Source organism: Diabrotica virgifera, chromosome 8, assembly GCF_917563875.1.
Source record: "Diabrotica virgifera virgifera chromosome 8, PGI_DIABVI_V3a".
Lineage (NCBI taxonomy): Eukaryota > Metazoa > Arthropoda > Insecta > Coleoptera > Chrysomelidae > Diabrotica > Diabrotica virgifera.
In genome coordinates, this window is record NC_065450.1 from 167,749,475 (window position 1) to 167,766,646 (window position 17,172).

The 17,172-nt window shown below is 33.1% G+C and overlaps 1 protein-coding gene across 1 annotated transcript in view; it reads right to left on the minus strand.

The window, feature by feature from the left end:
• Window positions 1-2,584: 2,584 nt before the first annotated feature.
• LOC114331254 (sex determination protein fruitless) overlaps window positions 2,585-17,172 on the minus strand; it is a 261,981-nt gene continuing 247,393 nt past the window's right edge. Inside the window, exon 5 of the mRNA XM_050657926.1 lies at window positions 2,585-4,071. Within this exon, the coding sequence (XP_050513883.1) occupies window positions 3,821-4,071 (251 nt within the window). The 3' untranslated portion in view covers window positions 2,585-3,820. The remainder of the gene's footprint in view (window positions 4,072-17,172) is intronic.

Here is a 17,172-nt window from a genome sequence, read left to right on the forward strand (position 1 = left end):
TTAACGACATTACATTTGTAACTAAAATATTTTTTTAAGGGTACAAAAACATTTTTTTTTTTATTTAAATTCAACCAAATTACAACTAATGATTTAATTCATAACGTACCTTAAAGTAACCAAAATATGCATAATAAATATTTTAAATTAAATGTTCGAAATGCCCTCCATCGGTTTCTTGACAATATGCGAATCTACGGACACATTCATCCAGTACATTGCGGATGACTTCTGGAGTAATGAGACTCATTTCATGCCTAATTCTATCTTTTAAGTTCTGTAAATTGTGGGGTCTATTGACATAAACTTTTGATTTTATGTAACCCCACAGGAAAAAGTCTAGAGGTGTTAGATCTGGCGACCTTGCTGGCCACTCTATAAAACCTCGTCTTCCGATCCATCTCCTGGGAAAGCAATTATTTAAAAATTGACGTACTTCACGTGCGTAATGCGGAGGGGCTCCATCTTGTTGAAACCAGATATTGTCACTAGGTAAATTTGCATTATTGGCATTTGGATACATGTTAGCAAGGACAGGTATAAGTTGATTTCTCAAAAAAGTTAAATAACGTTCTCCTGTTAGATTTTCTTCAAAGAAAAAAGGGCCAATGATTCTGTCATCGATGATCCCTGCCCATACATTCACTTTCTGAGGATATTGCGTGTGTGCCTCAGTCATCCAATGTGGGTTTTCTTGACTCCAATACCTGCAATTTTGACGATTCACGATACCATGTAAAAAAAATGTGGCTTCATCGGAAAAGAGGATTTGATTGATGAAACGTGGATTGCCGATACATAAATCCATTATGGCATTTGGAACATTTAATTTAAAATAATTATTATGCATAATTTGGTTACTTTAAAGGACGTTATGAATTAAATCATTAGTTGTAATTTGGTTGAATTTAAATAAAAAAAAAATGTTTTTGTACCCTTAAAAAAATATTTTAGTTGCAAATGTAATGTCGTTAAATAGAGAATTAAATTCTCCTTCAAATAAGGTGTCGCATTATACCCATTTCTATTTAAAAAAATTAACGATTACGTCACTACACCCACACCGGTGACGTCATCCTTACTCCATGTACGTTATAAGATGGGTATTTTATAACAAAAATCGACCTGTTTCGGGATTACCCTCAAAACTCGACGGTTCTCGAAATAATGATAATATTCCATAATTTAGCCGTCCACTGTATATTGAGCTTTACTGTACCTTTTATAGTTTTACTTGTTAAATGTTTCTGGAGACCGTGAACAGTTCTGTTTGCTATTGGTATGCGTCTTTTTATTTCGTCGCTTGTCGTATTTATTGAGTTTACTAGCGATCCAAGATATTTATGCGAATTCCTTGATTTCCTTAAAGGTATTGTTGTTAATTTGAATTCTCTGTTGGAGATTTCGGGAGTTTTTAGAAACCAACATATATTTGGTTTTTTCCTCGTTTACCACAAGTCCTAATTCACTTGCCGCGTCCGCAAGCGCTTTAAAACACTGCACCATGTTGCTCTTACTTCTGCCCATTATAATTATATCGTCAGCGAATGCGAGAATTTGTGTCGATCTATTAAAAATAGTTCCATTCATTCTAATGTTTAATTTTCTGACTGCCTTTTCCAAGGCAATATTAAAGAGGAGACACACCAGCGCGTCCCCCTGTCTTAGACCATTATCAATGTCAAAGAACGTCGAGTTTTCTCCTTGAATTCTAACGCGAGCTTACATTTTACAACCCTAGTTGGGTCAACTTAACCAAGTTGGGTGGGATCCCAAAGTCTATCATTGCATCATAATATAATAGGAAAAATGAAAGAAAACCCATGAAAGAACATATTACATATTTATAAAACACGCTGTATTTTCCTGTCACCGTGCTACAAAAAAAATTGGCCAGCGCAAGTATATGTAATAATTATATAAACTGTTCTTATAATACTGGTACTGGTTCATTACGGAAAGAGTCACTTTCCCGCACACATTTCGTTTCCGAAAGTTGCACTTTCCTGCACGGCGTGCGTGAAAGTAAATTTTCCCGCACGCTGTGCGGGAAAGTAAAATACCTTGTAATATGGCATTATAATATATTATATTACATGCAATATTTAGATATTATTTACTAATTTATTTCAAATTTATCTTATTTTGTTCATGTTTTAATGAAATTAGCGCGATAATTCGATGAAATAAAATTATTTTGACATAATATTTAAAAGTCAGATCAGTAGACAATTACAATGGTTTTGAATCGTCGTCATGGAAACCAATATCGTCGTCGTGGTAACTCATTATATTGAAAGTTTGGTTTTGACAACCTTGTCAAAGAATTAATTTGTGTATTTTCACTCCTAAATAAAAATTGATATAACTCTATTTTTGTGGCTTTTTTCCAAACATACGGCCCCAGAAAAAATATTGTTCCTAACTCATGCCGAAAGTGTCTTCCCCGCACTCGACTGCTTGCCCGAACTCCGCTATCGCGTCGTTCGGGTCAACGGCAGTCTCGTGCGTGAAAGTATCACTTTCCGCACTAGTTAGGAAAATAACTATTTAACCAATAGAATCGCGATAAAGGTGGCGCACGCGCAGTGACCAATGGCGAGTCAAATACATACGCTTTGACAGTTCTCAATAGTAAACAAACTGTTAAACTGACAAACTACTTAATTTGTTTGCGTTACAAAATTAATAAATTTGAATATATTTTAAATCGTGTACCTATACAACTTGCATTTAATTATCATTATGAAGCTCGTACTCTATACGAAACTCGCCGCTAAGCGGCTCGTTTCATAATTCCTCATACTCACTTCATAATGACCATCATTAAAGGCTCGTTGCATAATATACTATTATGTGTTCGTTCATGGGTAATCTTTCATTTTTCCTACTATAATGCAGTTCTTTTAATTCTGCCATAGGCTGCTTTGAAGTCGACGAAGAGATGGTGGGTATGAATGTTATATTCTAGTGACTTTTCTAGAATCTGCCTTTGTGCCTGAATTTGATGAAACATATGACTAGTTTATTTTAATTTTATAGTAAAAACTGTTCAAGAAAAATATTCTATAGGCAAATATCATTCAATCTGTAATGAACATCTACCAAAATATACCAAAAGTTTTATTTTCTTTTTGTTCAAAATACACTTGATTTATTAAACGCTGTTAAGTAGAAAGCAGATATTAAATACTTACATTAAAATTATTTTCAAATACATGAAGACCTTGAGAATGAACTAAAATGTCTTTAATGTCATTTCAGGATGCATGTAACTACTTTCTTAAGCGGTGTTTTTTATCCATTGGTAATCTAATAAATATTTTATTGGGGGTTTTTATGGTTATACTTTTAAACAATGGTGCTGAACAACACTTTTTACTTTTATTTTCCATACTAACCACACACACAATTCAATACTATCTCTTTAAAAACTGTATCAAACTCCAAGATAAACAAAATGGTAGGCATATACTTTTATGTGACCATATGACGCCACAAGTGTTCGCGCGCTTCTTCGATCGTTTAAAATGATTTAAATACACAGAAGATTTTAAATTTGTACTTTCTAACTTATTATCAGTTTTTGAGGCGTAAAATTTTATAAATCTTATTTTTTAACAAAACTGAACATTATTATGTAATACAACAAAAATGTACAAGTTCCCTATTCTTTAATAAGTAGGTACTGTTTCGGTTAATAGAGATTTATAATTAGAAAAAAAAAAACGAGTTGATTAGGTATCGAATTATTTTTATAACTGTTTACATCTGGTGCACCGCTTGCTGAACTAAAGTATAGAAAACAGCCATTATTAACTTATACAACAGGTTTAACAGAATTAAGTAAATACATAGTATGCTTTGACCTGACGTGACTTCTTAAAGTATCTATGCGGCTGTATGTAGCTGGGCAGTATGGACAAAATGATCTCTGCGTCGTATGGGAGTGAAAATGATGCCACCTGTTTGTAACTTCTTTGCTACAAGCTTTGCACCTCCACAAAAGGGCATTGGTCGTGGACGATTCAAACATTTCTACATATGATAGAGCTGATCCGCCATTGGATTCTGTAAATTAAAATCAATATTAGAAGTAAGTAGGTATATATTTTTTATTTACAAGATGATTTAGAAGATATACAGTGATGAGCACGCTAATAAAATAACGCAAAAGATGGAAAACATATTAAGTTGTCAGATAAAAAGAGATGCTAGTAGAGGTGGGAAATTTAGCAATTGAAACCTATCAATTTGCATTAGATTGATTGATTTCCACCCTTAGACGTACCTATCAGAGGAGTATGTCAACTAAAACTGTCGCAGTGGTAGTTGCCAAACTCGTACGATACGTCTAAAGGTTGAAAACAATCAATATAATGTACCTCAATTTATAGGTTTCTATCGCTAAAGTTCCCACCTCTGACAGTTTCATTTCTTTCTATCTCAGAAGTTAATTTTTTTTCTTCTTTTACATTATTTTGGCGGTTATTAGCGCACTCATCATTGTATAATATGTAGAAAGAATTTCAGTTAATTTGTGACACTCCAAAAATCCTTTATTTTTTAATTCCATTTAATTCAGAAATGTTCCCAATGTTTGAATTCTGCGTGTTACATTTATTTATTTGAACGAAGGATCGACACCTTAAAACCTTCAAAAGAAAACACTTTGAGTAGCTGTTTATCTTAGTTTAAATAACATAGTTTTCCAAAATAGTTTTCTCTTAGAATCTCATAAGTGCTTAAAAAAACTTTGTTTCTCAATTTCGTCTGTAAACTTTCTTTCTATTGGTATAATTAAATAGCACCATATCCCCAGGACCTCGATTTTTGACCCTTCGCTTCGTTATCGAACGTATTCGCTTCGTATCTGTTTAGTGTACAGATAGCGAATGATCGATAACGAAGCGAAGGTCAAAAATCGAGGTCCAGGCGTGGGATCGCTGAGAAGTGAAAATTCCGAATAGCGAAGGTAGGTATAACCCTGTAATTTTTTTATGCATCACCGTTGTTTTTATGTACAACACTGAATTAAAGGTACCAAATTGTAATGTTTTTGTTTGTAACATTTCTCTTTGTAAGATCTACAAAATATTATGTCAACTAAAAATCCAGGTATTTCGGCTAATAAGAGTACCTAGTAATAAATATAACCATTATAACAATTTTGTATTGTTTACTTTTTGTGATAATCTCCTTTTCTCTTGGACAACAGAATCACAATTCTAATAAATTTTGATTAAGAGCGCGCAAAATTTCGGACCAATGCCTTTTAAATACATTCATTTTTTTCGAATCCTGAGAAAACTAATAATAGCCCAATAAATGACCGTTTTGGAGTGTAATTTCCAGGGGCAACTCCGAATTGCATGAAAATTTGGATTTAGGTTCTACTTACCCTCCACTTCAAAGTTGAATTTGTGCCGTTGGTTGCTTTTACTTGGGGGGTGATATTTACCCTTCTCGGGGGGTGAAAAACGCGTGTTTAAAATAAGCCAGGAAATGGATAAATTGGCTTATTTTAAGCACCTTTTGTTCTATAAAAATTTTTACGTAAGTCAATACTTTTCGAGTTATTCGCGATTTAAAATGTTGATTTTTCGACAAAAAAACTACGTTTTCAGACAGTTTTTCTCAAAAAACTCAAAAAATAAATATTTCATCGAAAAAAATATTTTTAGCAAAAGTGTAGCTTATAAAAAAACGAAAAAAATGGTGTACCAGTAAAGTCTAGAAATTGAGTAGAAGCAAAGTTGTAGCTCATGAAATATACGTTCTTATTCGTCTAATTCCAAATCGAATAATTCAACGCGAAATCACCGAAGAAAGAAGCGTTTTTCGGGAAATCTTATTAACATTTTTAAAGTATCGAAAAAAAAGATTATTATTTGTTTTTTACAAAAGTTTACAGCATCAAAAATAAACGAGTTACATTGAAAAAAAAGTTAGTCCCATTTTTTGGTAAAAAAATCGTGAAAACCTCCCTCTATTTAGCACCCTAAATGAAATTAATCGTTTGGCTTTACCATCTATTTTAACTTTATGTGTATTGTTTATATGATCTGTAAGTTTGATTGGTTTGAAGTGCTTATTTTTGAAAACATTTGGTTTTATAGTAAAAAACATTTTCTAAAAATTTTTAAAAAATTTCATTTTTTCAAAATAACTTAAAAAGTATTAGTGATAAGAAAAATATTATAGAGTAAACAATGTAGGTTTTGCTATTATAAATATGCTAGTTTTATTTTGTTTCTCCGTAAGACAAAAATTGGTTAAGATATGGCTGTTCAAAATTTGCATACACTCGTGATTAGTGACCCATTCAAGCTTTCTCCATTATAACCCTTTAAAAAATAAACACTTTAAACCGGTGAAACTGACAAATCATATAAAAAATAGATAGGTAAGTAAATTGTTTGTAAAGCGGTAGCGATTAATTTCATTTGGGGAGCTAAACACGGCGCGATTTTCATGATTTTTTACAAAAAAAAAATAGGGCCAACTTTATTTTGAGCGTAACTCGCTTATTTTTAATGCTAAAAGTTTTGTTAACAATTAAAACAAAGCTTTTTATAAACACTTTAAAAAAGTTTAAATGGGGTTTTCGCGAAAAGTGCTTAATTTTTCGGTGATTTCACCTTGAAATATTCGATTTGGAATTAGACGAATAAGAACGTATTTTTCATGAGCTACAACTTTGTTTTTATTTGATTGATAGACTTTACTGATAAACCATTTTTTTTTGTTTTTTATAAGCTACACTTTTGCTAATATTTTTTTCGATAAAATATTTACTTTTTGAGTTATTTGCGAAAAACCGTCTGAAAATGTAGTTTTTTTGTCGAAAAATCAACATTTTCAATGGCAAATAACTCGAAAAGTATTGACTTACGTAAAAAACTCTAATAGAACAAAAGTTGCTTAAAATCAGTCAATTTATCCATTTCGGGTCTTATCTTGAACGTATGTTTTTTCACCCCCGAGAAGGGGTGACTATCACCCCCCAAGTTAAAGCCACCCACGGCACAATTTCAACTTTGAAGTGGAGGGTAAGTAGAACCTAAATCCAAATGTTCATGCAATTCGGAGGTGCCACTGAAAATTACACGGTATCGCCGAATTACCCGCTCATTTACTGGGCTATAAATACTTTTGAAAAATTTAAACGCAGAATGAAAGATTATATTATTATGGAGGGCTGAAAGCCTCTTAGAATAACCAAAAAGTTTCTTTTGAATGAGACATTTTAAATTAAAAGCCACACTAAATTTTCTTTCTTTTTTCACCCCTGTAACTTATTAAAATAAACATTATAGAAGTTTTCAGGGACTTTCGGCCCTCGGTAATAAAGTAGTCTTTCATTCTGCGTTACAAATTTTCAAAAATATGTACTTATTATTTTTGGGCGCAACTTACCTACTTACTTTTGATGTTAGAAACTTTTTTAAACAACAAAAATTAAGTTGTTTTTAAACGCTTCAAAAAAGTTGTAATGTGTTTTCCTCAAAAAGTGTTTTATTTTTTGGTTATTTCACGTTGAAATATTTCTATTGGAATTTGACGAATAAGAACCCATTTTTCATAAGCTGCAACTCTTCTTCTACTGAGCGTAGAGACCTCATGCATACACATTTTTTTTCACTTTTTTTAAGCTATATTTTTGCTAAGAATGTTTTTTTTATAAAATACTTATTTTTTGAGTTATTTGCGAAAAATCGCCTAAAAAGGTATTTTTTTTTTGTCGAAAAATGAACATAATGAATTAGTAAAAAACGCTATGGAACAAAAATTGTTTAGAATTAGTCTACAAGAAGGGGTGAATCTCACCCCAAGGGCAAAAGCACACATGCATCGGTACAATATCATTTTTTTTTTCTTTGACATGTTAGCTATATGTAATATGTATGTCAAATTTCATGTCAATCCAAGCGGTTCTATAAAATATGGAAGTTTTGCAATATTTTACCGTCAGCAAATGGACTAGGTATAGATAGAGCATTGTCAGTTTCAATAACAGATCCTACAGGCAAATTGGGCGATTAAACACTGTGCTATCAGCCAGTTTTCCTAATTTACTGCATTCGGGTCATCATGATCACCTCCTAACTTGGTACCTGATGTAAAAAATCAAAAGGGTATGAAATATATTTGCCCACCACCATATATAATAATGATAACCAACCTTCTTCCTTTTGAAGCGTTTGTGAACATTCCTACTGTCATCTGCAAAGCTGTTCGGCGCAGTGTGTCGTCCTGCTTGTAAATAATAGGTCTGGATCCCGCGTAGGAAAAAAAAGTTGATTAATAGCAAGCTGAAAATTTGTTAATAGCTTATGGGTGTCTAATCGGATAAACTTTGATATATGAGAACACTGGAACAGGGGAAGTTTTAATTGTGGAACAGGTTAAAAATTTGGAACGGTCAGACCACGAAAACGGCAGATGTATTTTGTCCGACAGAAAAGACTTAAACTCTCCGAACAGAGATTAAACTCTAATGCAAAAATCAGACTGCTATTTATCACCAAATGGGCGTTTTAATGAGTGGAACATGTAGAATATGTCAAATGACAGGAATTATGACAGGTGACAAATAGCAGTCTGATTTTGGCATGACAGTTTAATCTCTGTTCGGAGAGTTTAAGCCTATTCTGTCGGACAAAATAAATGTGCCGTTTTCGTGGTCTGGCCGTTCCAAATTTTTAACCTGTTCCAAAATTAAAACTGCCCCTGTTCCAGTGTTCCCATATATCAAAGTTTATCCGACTAGACACCCTTAAGCTATTAACAAATTTTCAGCTTGCTATTAATCAACTTTTTTTCATACGCGGGATCCAGACCTATAAGTTGTTTCAGCAAACATATACAATTGGCTTACCTTCACTTCTGTAGTATTTAATATTATGTAAACTAGATTGCTAAATTAAAGAAAGGTGGCCAAATTGGGCCACCAAACTAATTAGTTTCATATATGTTCTGTGAGTAATAGTAGATTATACCACGAGTCAATAATGATGGCTATTATTCCCGAGGAATATTTACGAACCGAGCCGCGTTAGCGGCGAGGGAGTAACATTCCGAGGGAATGAGAGCCATTATTGCGAGTAGTATACTCTACTTTATCTACGACAAATTAATTAATTTTAGATTTTTAATGAACAACTTTATTTGTTTTATTATAAATGGATTTCGATGTTTCAGGTATTAAGGTAGATGCTGTTGCTGTAGCTAGTTCTACAATTTCTGGTGGTGTACAATTAAAAGATTCTTCATTTTCGTCCATCTCAACACAAACTGTCAAATATACTATTCGTTTGACAGTGACACTTTTTGAGGTTGATTATTTTGTTTCCGTGGTGAATTTTGTGATTGTTGTGCCAGAGGGATTAATAGCTATTAATCCCGCATTATTAATCCCTAAGGGATTATTATATGGCATTATATTGCAAACACCACAAGTATAATACATATATTATGTATCAGTCGTAGATAAAATTAATTAATTTCAGTATTTACTTATGATTTACAAATCGGTGAAATCAAAATTGGTGAAAAATTACCTATTTTAATTTAAAATAAGACAGCATTTTGGTATTTTCTTACTATCTTTGAAACCATATTTTTGTTTAGCTATTTTTAGAAGTAGTTGATGTGAAAATAAAATTAGGTCTATTAAGTGGAATGAAATAGAAATTAATTCTAAAAATTCCTACTACTTAAATAAAAAAAAAATAGAAAGTATAAACCAAATAAAAATCTTACCGTATTAAATGCTAAAACAAACTACCTACCACCTTGTGCCAAAAAGAAACCGAACCTGTTATACAACGTCTTTCATCATTTATGATGTTTTGGATCTAAAGTTCGACTATCTTCTGTCTCAGTTGCTCCAAGTTGGTGGCTTTCTGAATTCATGCCTGTACAAATTGGTCTTTAACATCCCCCAAAAATAAAAATCTAGGGTAGTTAAGACTGGTGACCAAAGGGGCCATTTTATTGTACCTTTTGTACTAATCACAGGTTCAGAAAAAAATATATCTAAATAGTCTCTGACGGTCCTGTGAAGGACCGTCTTGTTGAAACCAAATTTCGTTTAAGTTGATCTAAAGATGTTGAAGTGCAGCAATTTGCACACTCAACTGCTTATTGTTTTCACCCAATTTTGAAAAAATGTGAAAACTTTGAATTATGCACGTCCGTCTGTCTGTGAACACAACTCCTCCGTCATTATACCAGCTAGAATAACAAATGAGGTGTCAAATGAAAGCTTAATCCAAGGTTGGTACTAAAGGTAATAAATTTGACCTAGACTGTCTGTCCGTCCGACCGCGAATATAACTCCTACTTCATTATACCAGGTATAACGACAAATGAGGTGTCAAATAAAAGCTTATAATCCAAGGATGGTACTAAAGGTGAGAAATTTGACCTAGACTGTCTTTCCGTCTGTCCGTCCGATCGCGAATATAACTCCTATACTTCATTATGCCAGGTAGATCGACAAATGAGGTGTCAAATGAAAGCTTATAATCCAAGCATGGTAATAAAGGTGATAATTGATCTAGGCTGTCTGTTCGTCTGACCGCGAATATAAGTCCTCCGTCACTATACAAGGTAGAATGACAATTGAAGTGTCGAATGAAAGCTGACAATCCAAGGATGGTGCTACATGTGAGAAATTTGACATAGGACTTCCGGATTTAGAAATGCGACCAGAAGTACTGTTTTAAAGCCACTGGAATAGTACAAGTGATATATTATTCGACGCGACTTCGCAAGACGAGAACAAATATATACTTCCGGTTTCATGACTGTCTGTCCGTCTGTCTTTCCGTTCGCGAATAAAACTCGTCCGTTATTAATACAGATAGAATGGCAAATAAGGTGTCGAATGAAGGCTTATAACCCAAGGGAGAAATTTGACATCGGACTTCCGGTTTTAGAGTTGCAACCGTAAGTACTGTTTTAAAGTCACAAAGTCCAAATATAAAATTTCGGTTATTATATCATTTCCGGTTAAACAGTTCCAACCAGAAGTGCCATTATAGTCGCAGAAATAGTACATGTAACACATCAATCGAAGCGTATTGAAAAGTTGAGTTTGAATCTTTAGTTCCGGTTTTGAAGTCATTTCTGTTTAAACAAAATTAGTAAAATCGTATATCAATCGACGCAAAGTTACACGAAGAGTGCAAATATCGACTTCCAGTTCTACTTTCGATTACTTTGGGTGAAAACATAGAACTTACGAAGTCCAATTACTTGTTTTCCTAAGAAAACGTCTGCTAACACAATATTCTTCAAAACACAATATCATTTTCATTGGATTTCTCCATCATAATTTGATAGATTTTAGGTCTGGATCCCGCGTATGAAAAAAAAGTTGATAAATAGCAAGCTGAAAATTTGTTAATAGCTTAAGGGTGTCTAGTCGGATAAACTTTGATATATGGGAACACTGGAACAGGGGCAGTTTTAATTGTGGAACAGGTTAAAAATTTGGAACGGTCACACCACGAAAACAGCACATTTATTTTGTCCGACAGAACAGACTTAAACTCTTCGAACAGAGATTAAACTCTCATGCAAAAATCAGACTGCTATTTATCACCAAATGGGCGTTTTAATGAGTGGAACATGTAGAATGTGTCAAATGACAGGAATTATGACAGGTGATAAATAGCAGTCTGATTTTTGCATGAGAGTTTAATCTCTGTTCGGAGAGTTTAAGTCTGTTCTGTCGGACAAAATAAATGTGCCGTTTTCGTGGTGTAACCGTTCCAAATTTTTAACCTGTTCCACAATTAAAACTGCCCCTGTTCCAGTGTTGCCATATGTCAAAGTTTATCCGACTAGACACCCTTAAGCTATTAACAAATTTTCAGCTTGCTATTATTCAACTTTTTTTTCATATGCGGGATCCAGACCTATTTCCATCCGTTTAAAATCGTGATTATTGAAATATTTTTTGAGTGATCTGCTCAAATATTTGTCACTGTTTTTTTCGTTCATCTGCTATTTGTTTACTTGAACACGGGGTCACATCAGCCAATGCTTGGCTGAGAGATCTGGGTCTCCCTAATTTCTCGTTCTTGACTAATTTTCTTTTTGCGAGGTTAATCGGACGGGTAGCAGTTTGTACATTTACCACTGTACAACCAGACTTTTCAAATTGATGATGGCAAATATAGTTGTTTCTACGGGAATAGCCTCCAAATAACAAGGTACCATTTTATTATTTGAACTCTTTCTGCAGTGGTGAACACAGTCGGCATTTTGAATTTTTATCATCACACCCTGCACCTACTTCTCAAATAAAAGAGAGATTGTATTTAAGGCGTTTAGCAGCAAAGGGATACAAGTGCATTTTTGGAACTTTTGAGAAAATCAAGTTTGAAGTTTAACATCTTTCTAAATTCTACCGCTTGTCTTTCAAAATAGTTAGTGATTGGCTGGTCCTTTTTACTTTAAAAACTTTTTTGTACTAGTACAATTATATCAGATTAAAAAAACTTGGCATTTTACAAGCTATTTTAAAATAATAAACAGCACTTATACCCATTGTCTTCCAATTGTAATATTTGGACTGTAGGTTCTACTTATATCTTTATTCTTTTAAATACAATTTAAATAACAAAACACAGAATTTTGTGAAAAAGTTAAAAATTGGTATATAATATGAAAAAAGTAGGAAAGACAGTAAAAATAAACTTAACTTAACTAGTCATCATCGCTTTCAAAGCAGTTATCTGGTTCGTCGGGTTCTTCCTGAATATTATCCCGAGTGGCTTGATCTGGGATTTGTTGTATTTCCCGTTATTGATGAGGCATATATCTGTAGAAGTTGTGATGGATGGGAGGCTATTAAGGGAGGATTATTAAGGAATCTAGAGCTCTTTAAAGATGGCGTCTTGTGATTAGTTTTTTTTTTAAATACCTCCAGAACGCTACCATTTAAAAAAACGAAAACTTGTATGCCAGAGATAAATATTTATTCTCCAGAGATAAATCGATTCCATCTATTGCGAATGTATAGTAGTGGTCATAGGCGTTGGTTTTCGGCAGGACAATGGTTATTTTATCGCATAGGTAACTTTTCTTGTTTATCCTTTAATCAATTTTGATCCTGGATTATTAAATTATGAGGTATTCTATTACTAAAAGTTACTCTTACTTTAAGTTGGTAAAATACACTGTATTCTATAAAAATCGATTTGAAAATATTTCGTTTTTTGAACTTGAAAAGAATGTTCACAAAAAAACTATTTAGAATAACGAAAACTGGTACGCTTATTTATTTTCCAGATATAAATCGATTTCATCAATTCCGAATTTCTAGTATCCATATTATAGGCGTCCGTTTTGTGTAGGTCAACGGTTGGGTCTAGGACGTTTCGTCGCCGGCCGATTCATCGCCAGTCAGTTAATCGCTATCTGATATATTTCCGAATTTTCAACAGTTACATTTATTATTTATTTTTAGTATTAATTAGGAATTCTAGAAAATGCCAGATATGGCCATTCCCGTTGCCATACTTAGGGCCGGTACTTTATGTCCCGGTTAAACCTCGGTTAGCTAACCGGGGTTTAATCGGGACAGAAAAGTACCTCATTGGGCCTCTTGCGTTGTAATAAAAGCAATTGTAATTATTATTATAATTATTTATGAACATAATAATAAGTATAATTGCGTGTATGTCTATTTTATGCATATATTTCTGTCCCGATTAAACCCCGGTTAACTAACCGGCTGTTAACGGAGACATAAAGTACCGGCCCTTAATCTTTTAATAGACTTTTCAACTTTTATAATATAAAATATATTACCGGGTGTCCACTTATATTTTCCCCCATTTTAACTGCCTATAACTTCTAAACGGCTCAAGATAGAAATATGCGGTTTCCGCTGAAATGTTTTATTTTAGCAAAAGTTTTGTCTGAATGGATTAAATTTTTTATATCGCTGTCAAATACGAAAAAAAAATGGCGGATTTTTGAAAAAACGTGGTTGCCTTTTTTTTAATGGAACACCCAGTATATTTTTTTGTAAATTGAAAGAAAGGTCATTCACCTATCCAGTGATATAAAGTTTTTCAAAATCGGTTGTCAAATCACTGAGTAATTAATTTTTAAAATGAGAGGTGCAACGTGGATGTCACATTAGTCCTGTCGCCAGGGGGGTACAACGGCCTCCTGTATTCAGATGGACTTACCCAAGTTTTTTTATGTATTTTGACCCGTAGAACACGAATTTTTTGGGTAACAGTTGATCCGGATGTCGATAAGATTGTTATAAACAAAGAAGTTGAGGAATTACATAACAGCGATTTCTCGCAAAACAAAACATGTTTTTGTATTTTTTGGGCCATTCTAACCAAAAAGTGTTCCTACAAATTTTTTCGTAGGATGCATAGTTTTCGAGATAAACGCGGTGGAACTTTTAAAAAATCAAAAAATTGCAATTTTTGTACCCGAATAACTTTTGATTAAAAAATAAAATAGCAATTCTGCTTACCGCGTTTGAAAGTTCAAGTCAAAGTATATCGGTTTTAGTTATTTGCATTTCTAAAAATTTATTATTTTATTGTTAAACAAAAGTATAAACACCTAGTGCTGGAGTGATGTTTTCAATGATTTCTCATTTAAAATCGAACGAGTAGGTAGAGTAGGTACAAGTGCAAGCGAGGCTATTTCTACGTAGCATGCATATAAACGCATGTATTAGGCACGGGAAACACTATGTGTTTATAGCTTTTTTTAGCAATAAACACATAAATTTTTAGCAATGTATATATTCGAAACCGATAGAATTTGACTTGAACTTTCAAATGCGGTAAGCAGAATTGCTATTTTATTTTTTAATCAAAAGTTATTCGGGTTCAAAAATTGCAATTTTTCGATTTTTTGAAAGTTCAACCGCGTTTATCTCGAAAACTATGCATCCTACGAAAAAACTTGTAGGAACATTTTTTGGTTAGAATGGCCCAAAAAATACAAAAACATGTTTTGTTTTGCGAGAAATCGCTGTTATGTAATTCCTCAACTTCTTTGTTTATAACAATCTTATCGACATCCAGATCAACTGTTACCCAAAAAATTCGTGTTCTACGGGCCAAAATACATAATAAAAACTTGGGTAAGTCCATCTGAATACAGGAGGCCGTTGTACCCCCCCTGGCGACAGGACTACATACCTAAATAACATGACTAAACAAATTGATATTATGTTACGTTATGTGATTTCCACATTGCATCTCTCATTTTAAAAATTAATTGCTCAGTCATTTGACAACCGATTTATATCGCTGGATAGGTAAATGACCATTTTTTCAAGTAACAAATAAGTATACTGGGTGTTTTAATAAAAAAAGTCAACAACGTTTTTTTTTTCAAAAATCCGCCATTTTTTATTTAAAAGCGTTATAAAAAATGGTCATTTACCTAAAAACTTGAAAAAACGTTCATTTACCTATCCAGCGATATAAAAATTTTTAAAATCGGTTGTCAAATGACTGAGCAATTAATTTTTAAAATGAGAGATGCAATGTGGAAATCACATAAATTGATATTATGTTATGTGATATCCATGCTGCACCTCTCATTTTAAAAATTAATTACTCAATGATTTGACAACCGATTTTGAAAAACTTTATATCGCTGGATAGGTGAAGGACCTTTCTTTCAATTTACAAAAAAATATACTGGGTGTTCCATTAAAAAAAAATCAACAAAGTTTTTTTCAAAAATCCGCCATTTTTGTTTTCGTATTTGAAAACTATATAAAAAGTTCAATCCATTCAGACAAAACTTTTACTAAAATAAAACATTTCAGCGAAAACCGCATATTTCTATCTTGAGCCGTTTAGAAGTTATAGGCAGTTAAAATGGGGGAAAATATAAGTGGACACCCGGTATTATAATGATAATCTTTTAAATTTCACGGTCAACATTTCCAACCAAGAGAAACTGTTTCTTAAATTCGAAAAGAACCCAAAATTTCTGTACAAAAATTTAGGGGAAGTAGAACAGTAAATATAATATTTTTTATCTTTTTAATTGTCATAAGTTTTGAACTGAATTTAACGTCGTGTCGTGTCATCTCCCATAATACAAAATCAACCGACTACCTGGCGATGAAACGGACGGCGATGAAATGGACTGGCGATGAACCGGCGGCATCGAAACGGTGGCGATGAAACGTCCCATTCCGTCAACGGTTATGGTATCTCACAACTTTATTGTTTTGAATTTTTAAGCAATTTTGACACTAGATTATTAAATTATGCGGTATTCTAGTACTAAAAGTTATTCTTGCTTTTAATCGGTAAAATACACCGTTTTATTTTAAAAATATTTTTCAAATTTTTCTCAAATTCAAAAAACGAAAAGTTTTCAAATTGGTTTTTCTAGACAACGGTGCATCTTAGTGACTTTCATCAAGAGTACCTTTTAGTACTACAACACCTCACAATTTGATATTGCAGTATCAGAAATGCTTAAATGTTAACGACAAAAAAGTTATGCGATAAAATAAGCCTTGCCCTACCCAAAACGGACGCCTATGACCGGTACTAGAAATTCGCAACTGATGCAATCGATTTATCTCTGGAAGATAAATAAGTTTACCAGTTTTCGTTTTTCTGCATAGAAGCGTTCTATAGGTATTTTAAAAAACTAATTACAAGACTCCATCTTTAAAGAGCTCTAGCTCCCTTAGGAAGCATTTTCGGACTAGATGAATTGAGTTCAATTGTCTTAAAATTATCTGCGGATTCTCCGGTCTTCGTTTGTCGGGATGTTTTCTGAACGCCCTGTATGAGTTACTGTAACACTTATTTGGAGGCCAAGGGATATAAGCGTACTTATATCCAATGGCTGCCAAATTATAAACAAACTATTTTCAGGATATAAGTGAAAAATCCATATGTCACTACTGGTTTTAAATTAACTTGTATCCTTTGTCCACAACGTTAAAATGGGTATTGACTATCTATTTCTGTACTTATCTCCAACTTGACCAAAATTGCACTTATACCCCTTGGCTTCTAGACGCGTCATTTTAAACAGAATTTGGATCGAAAACAATCGGTTTTAATATACCTACTAAAAAAATACCTCAGATGGGTCTTCGATTATTTACATAGATATGGGTGATTGAGGCGTAAATCG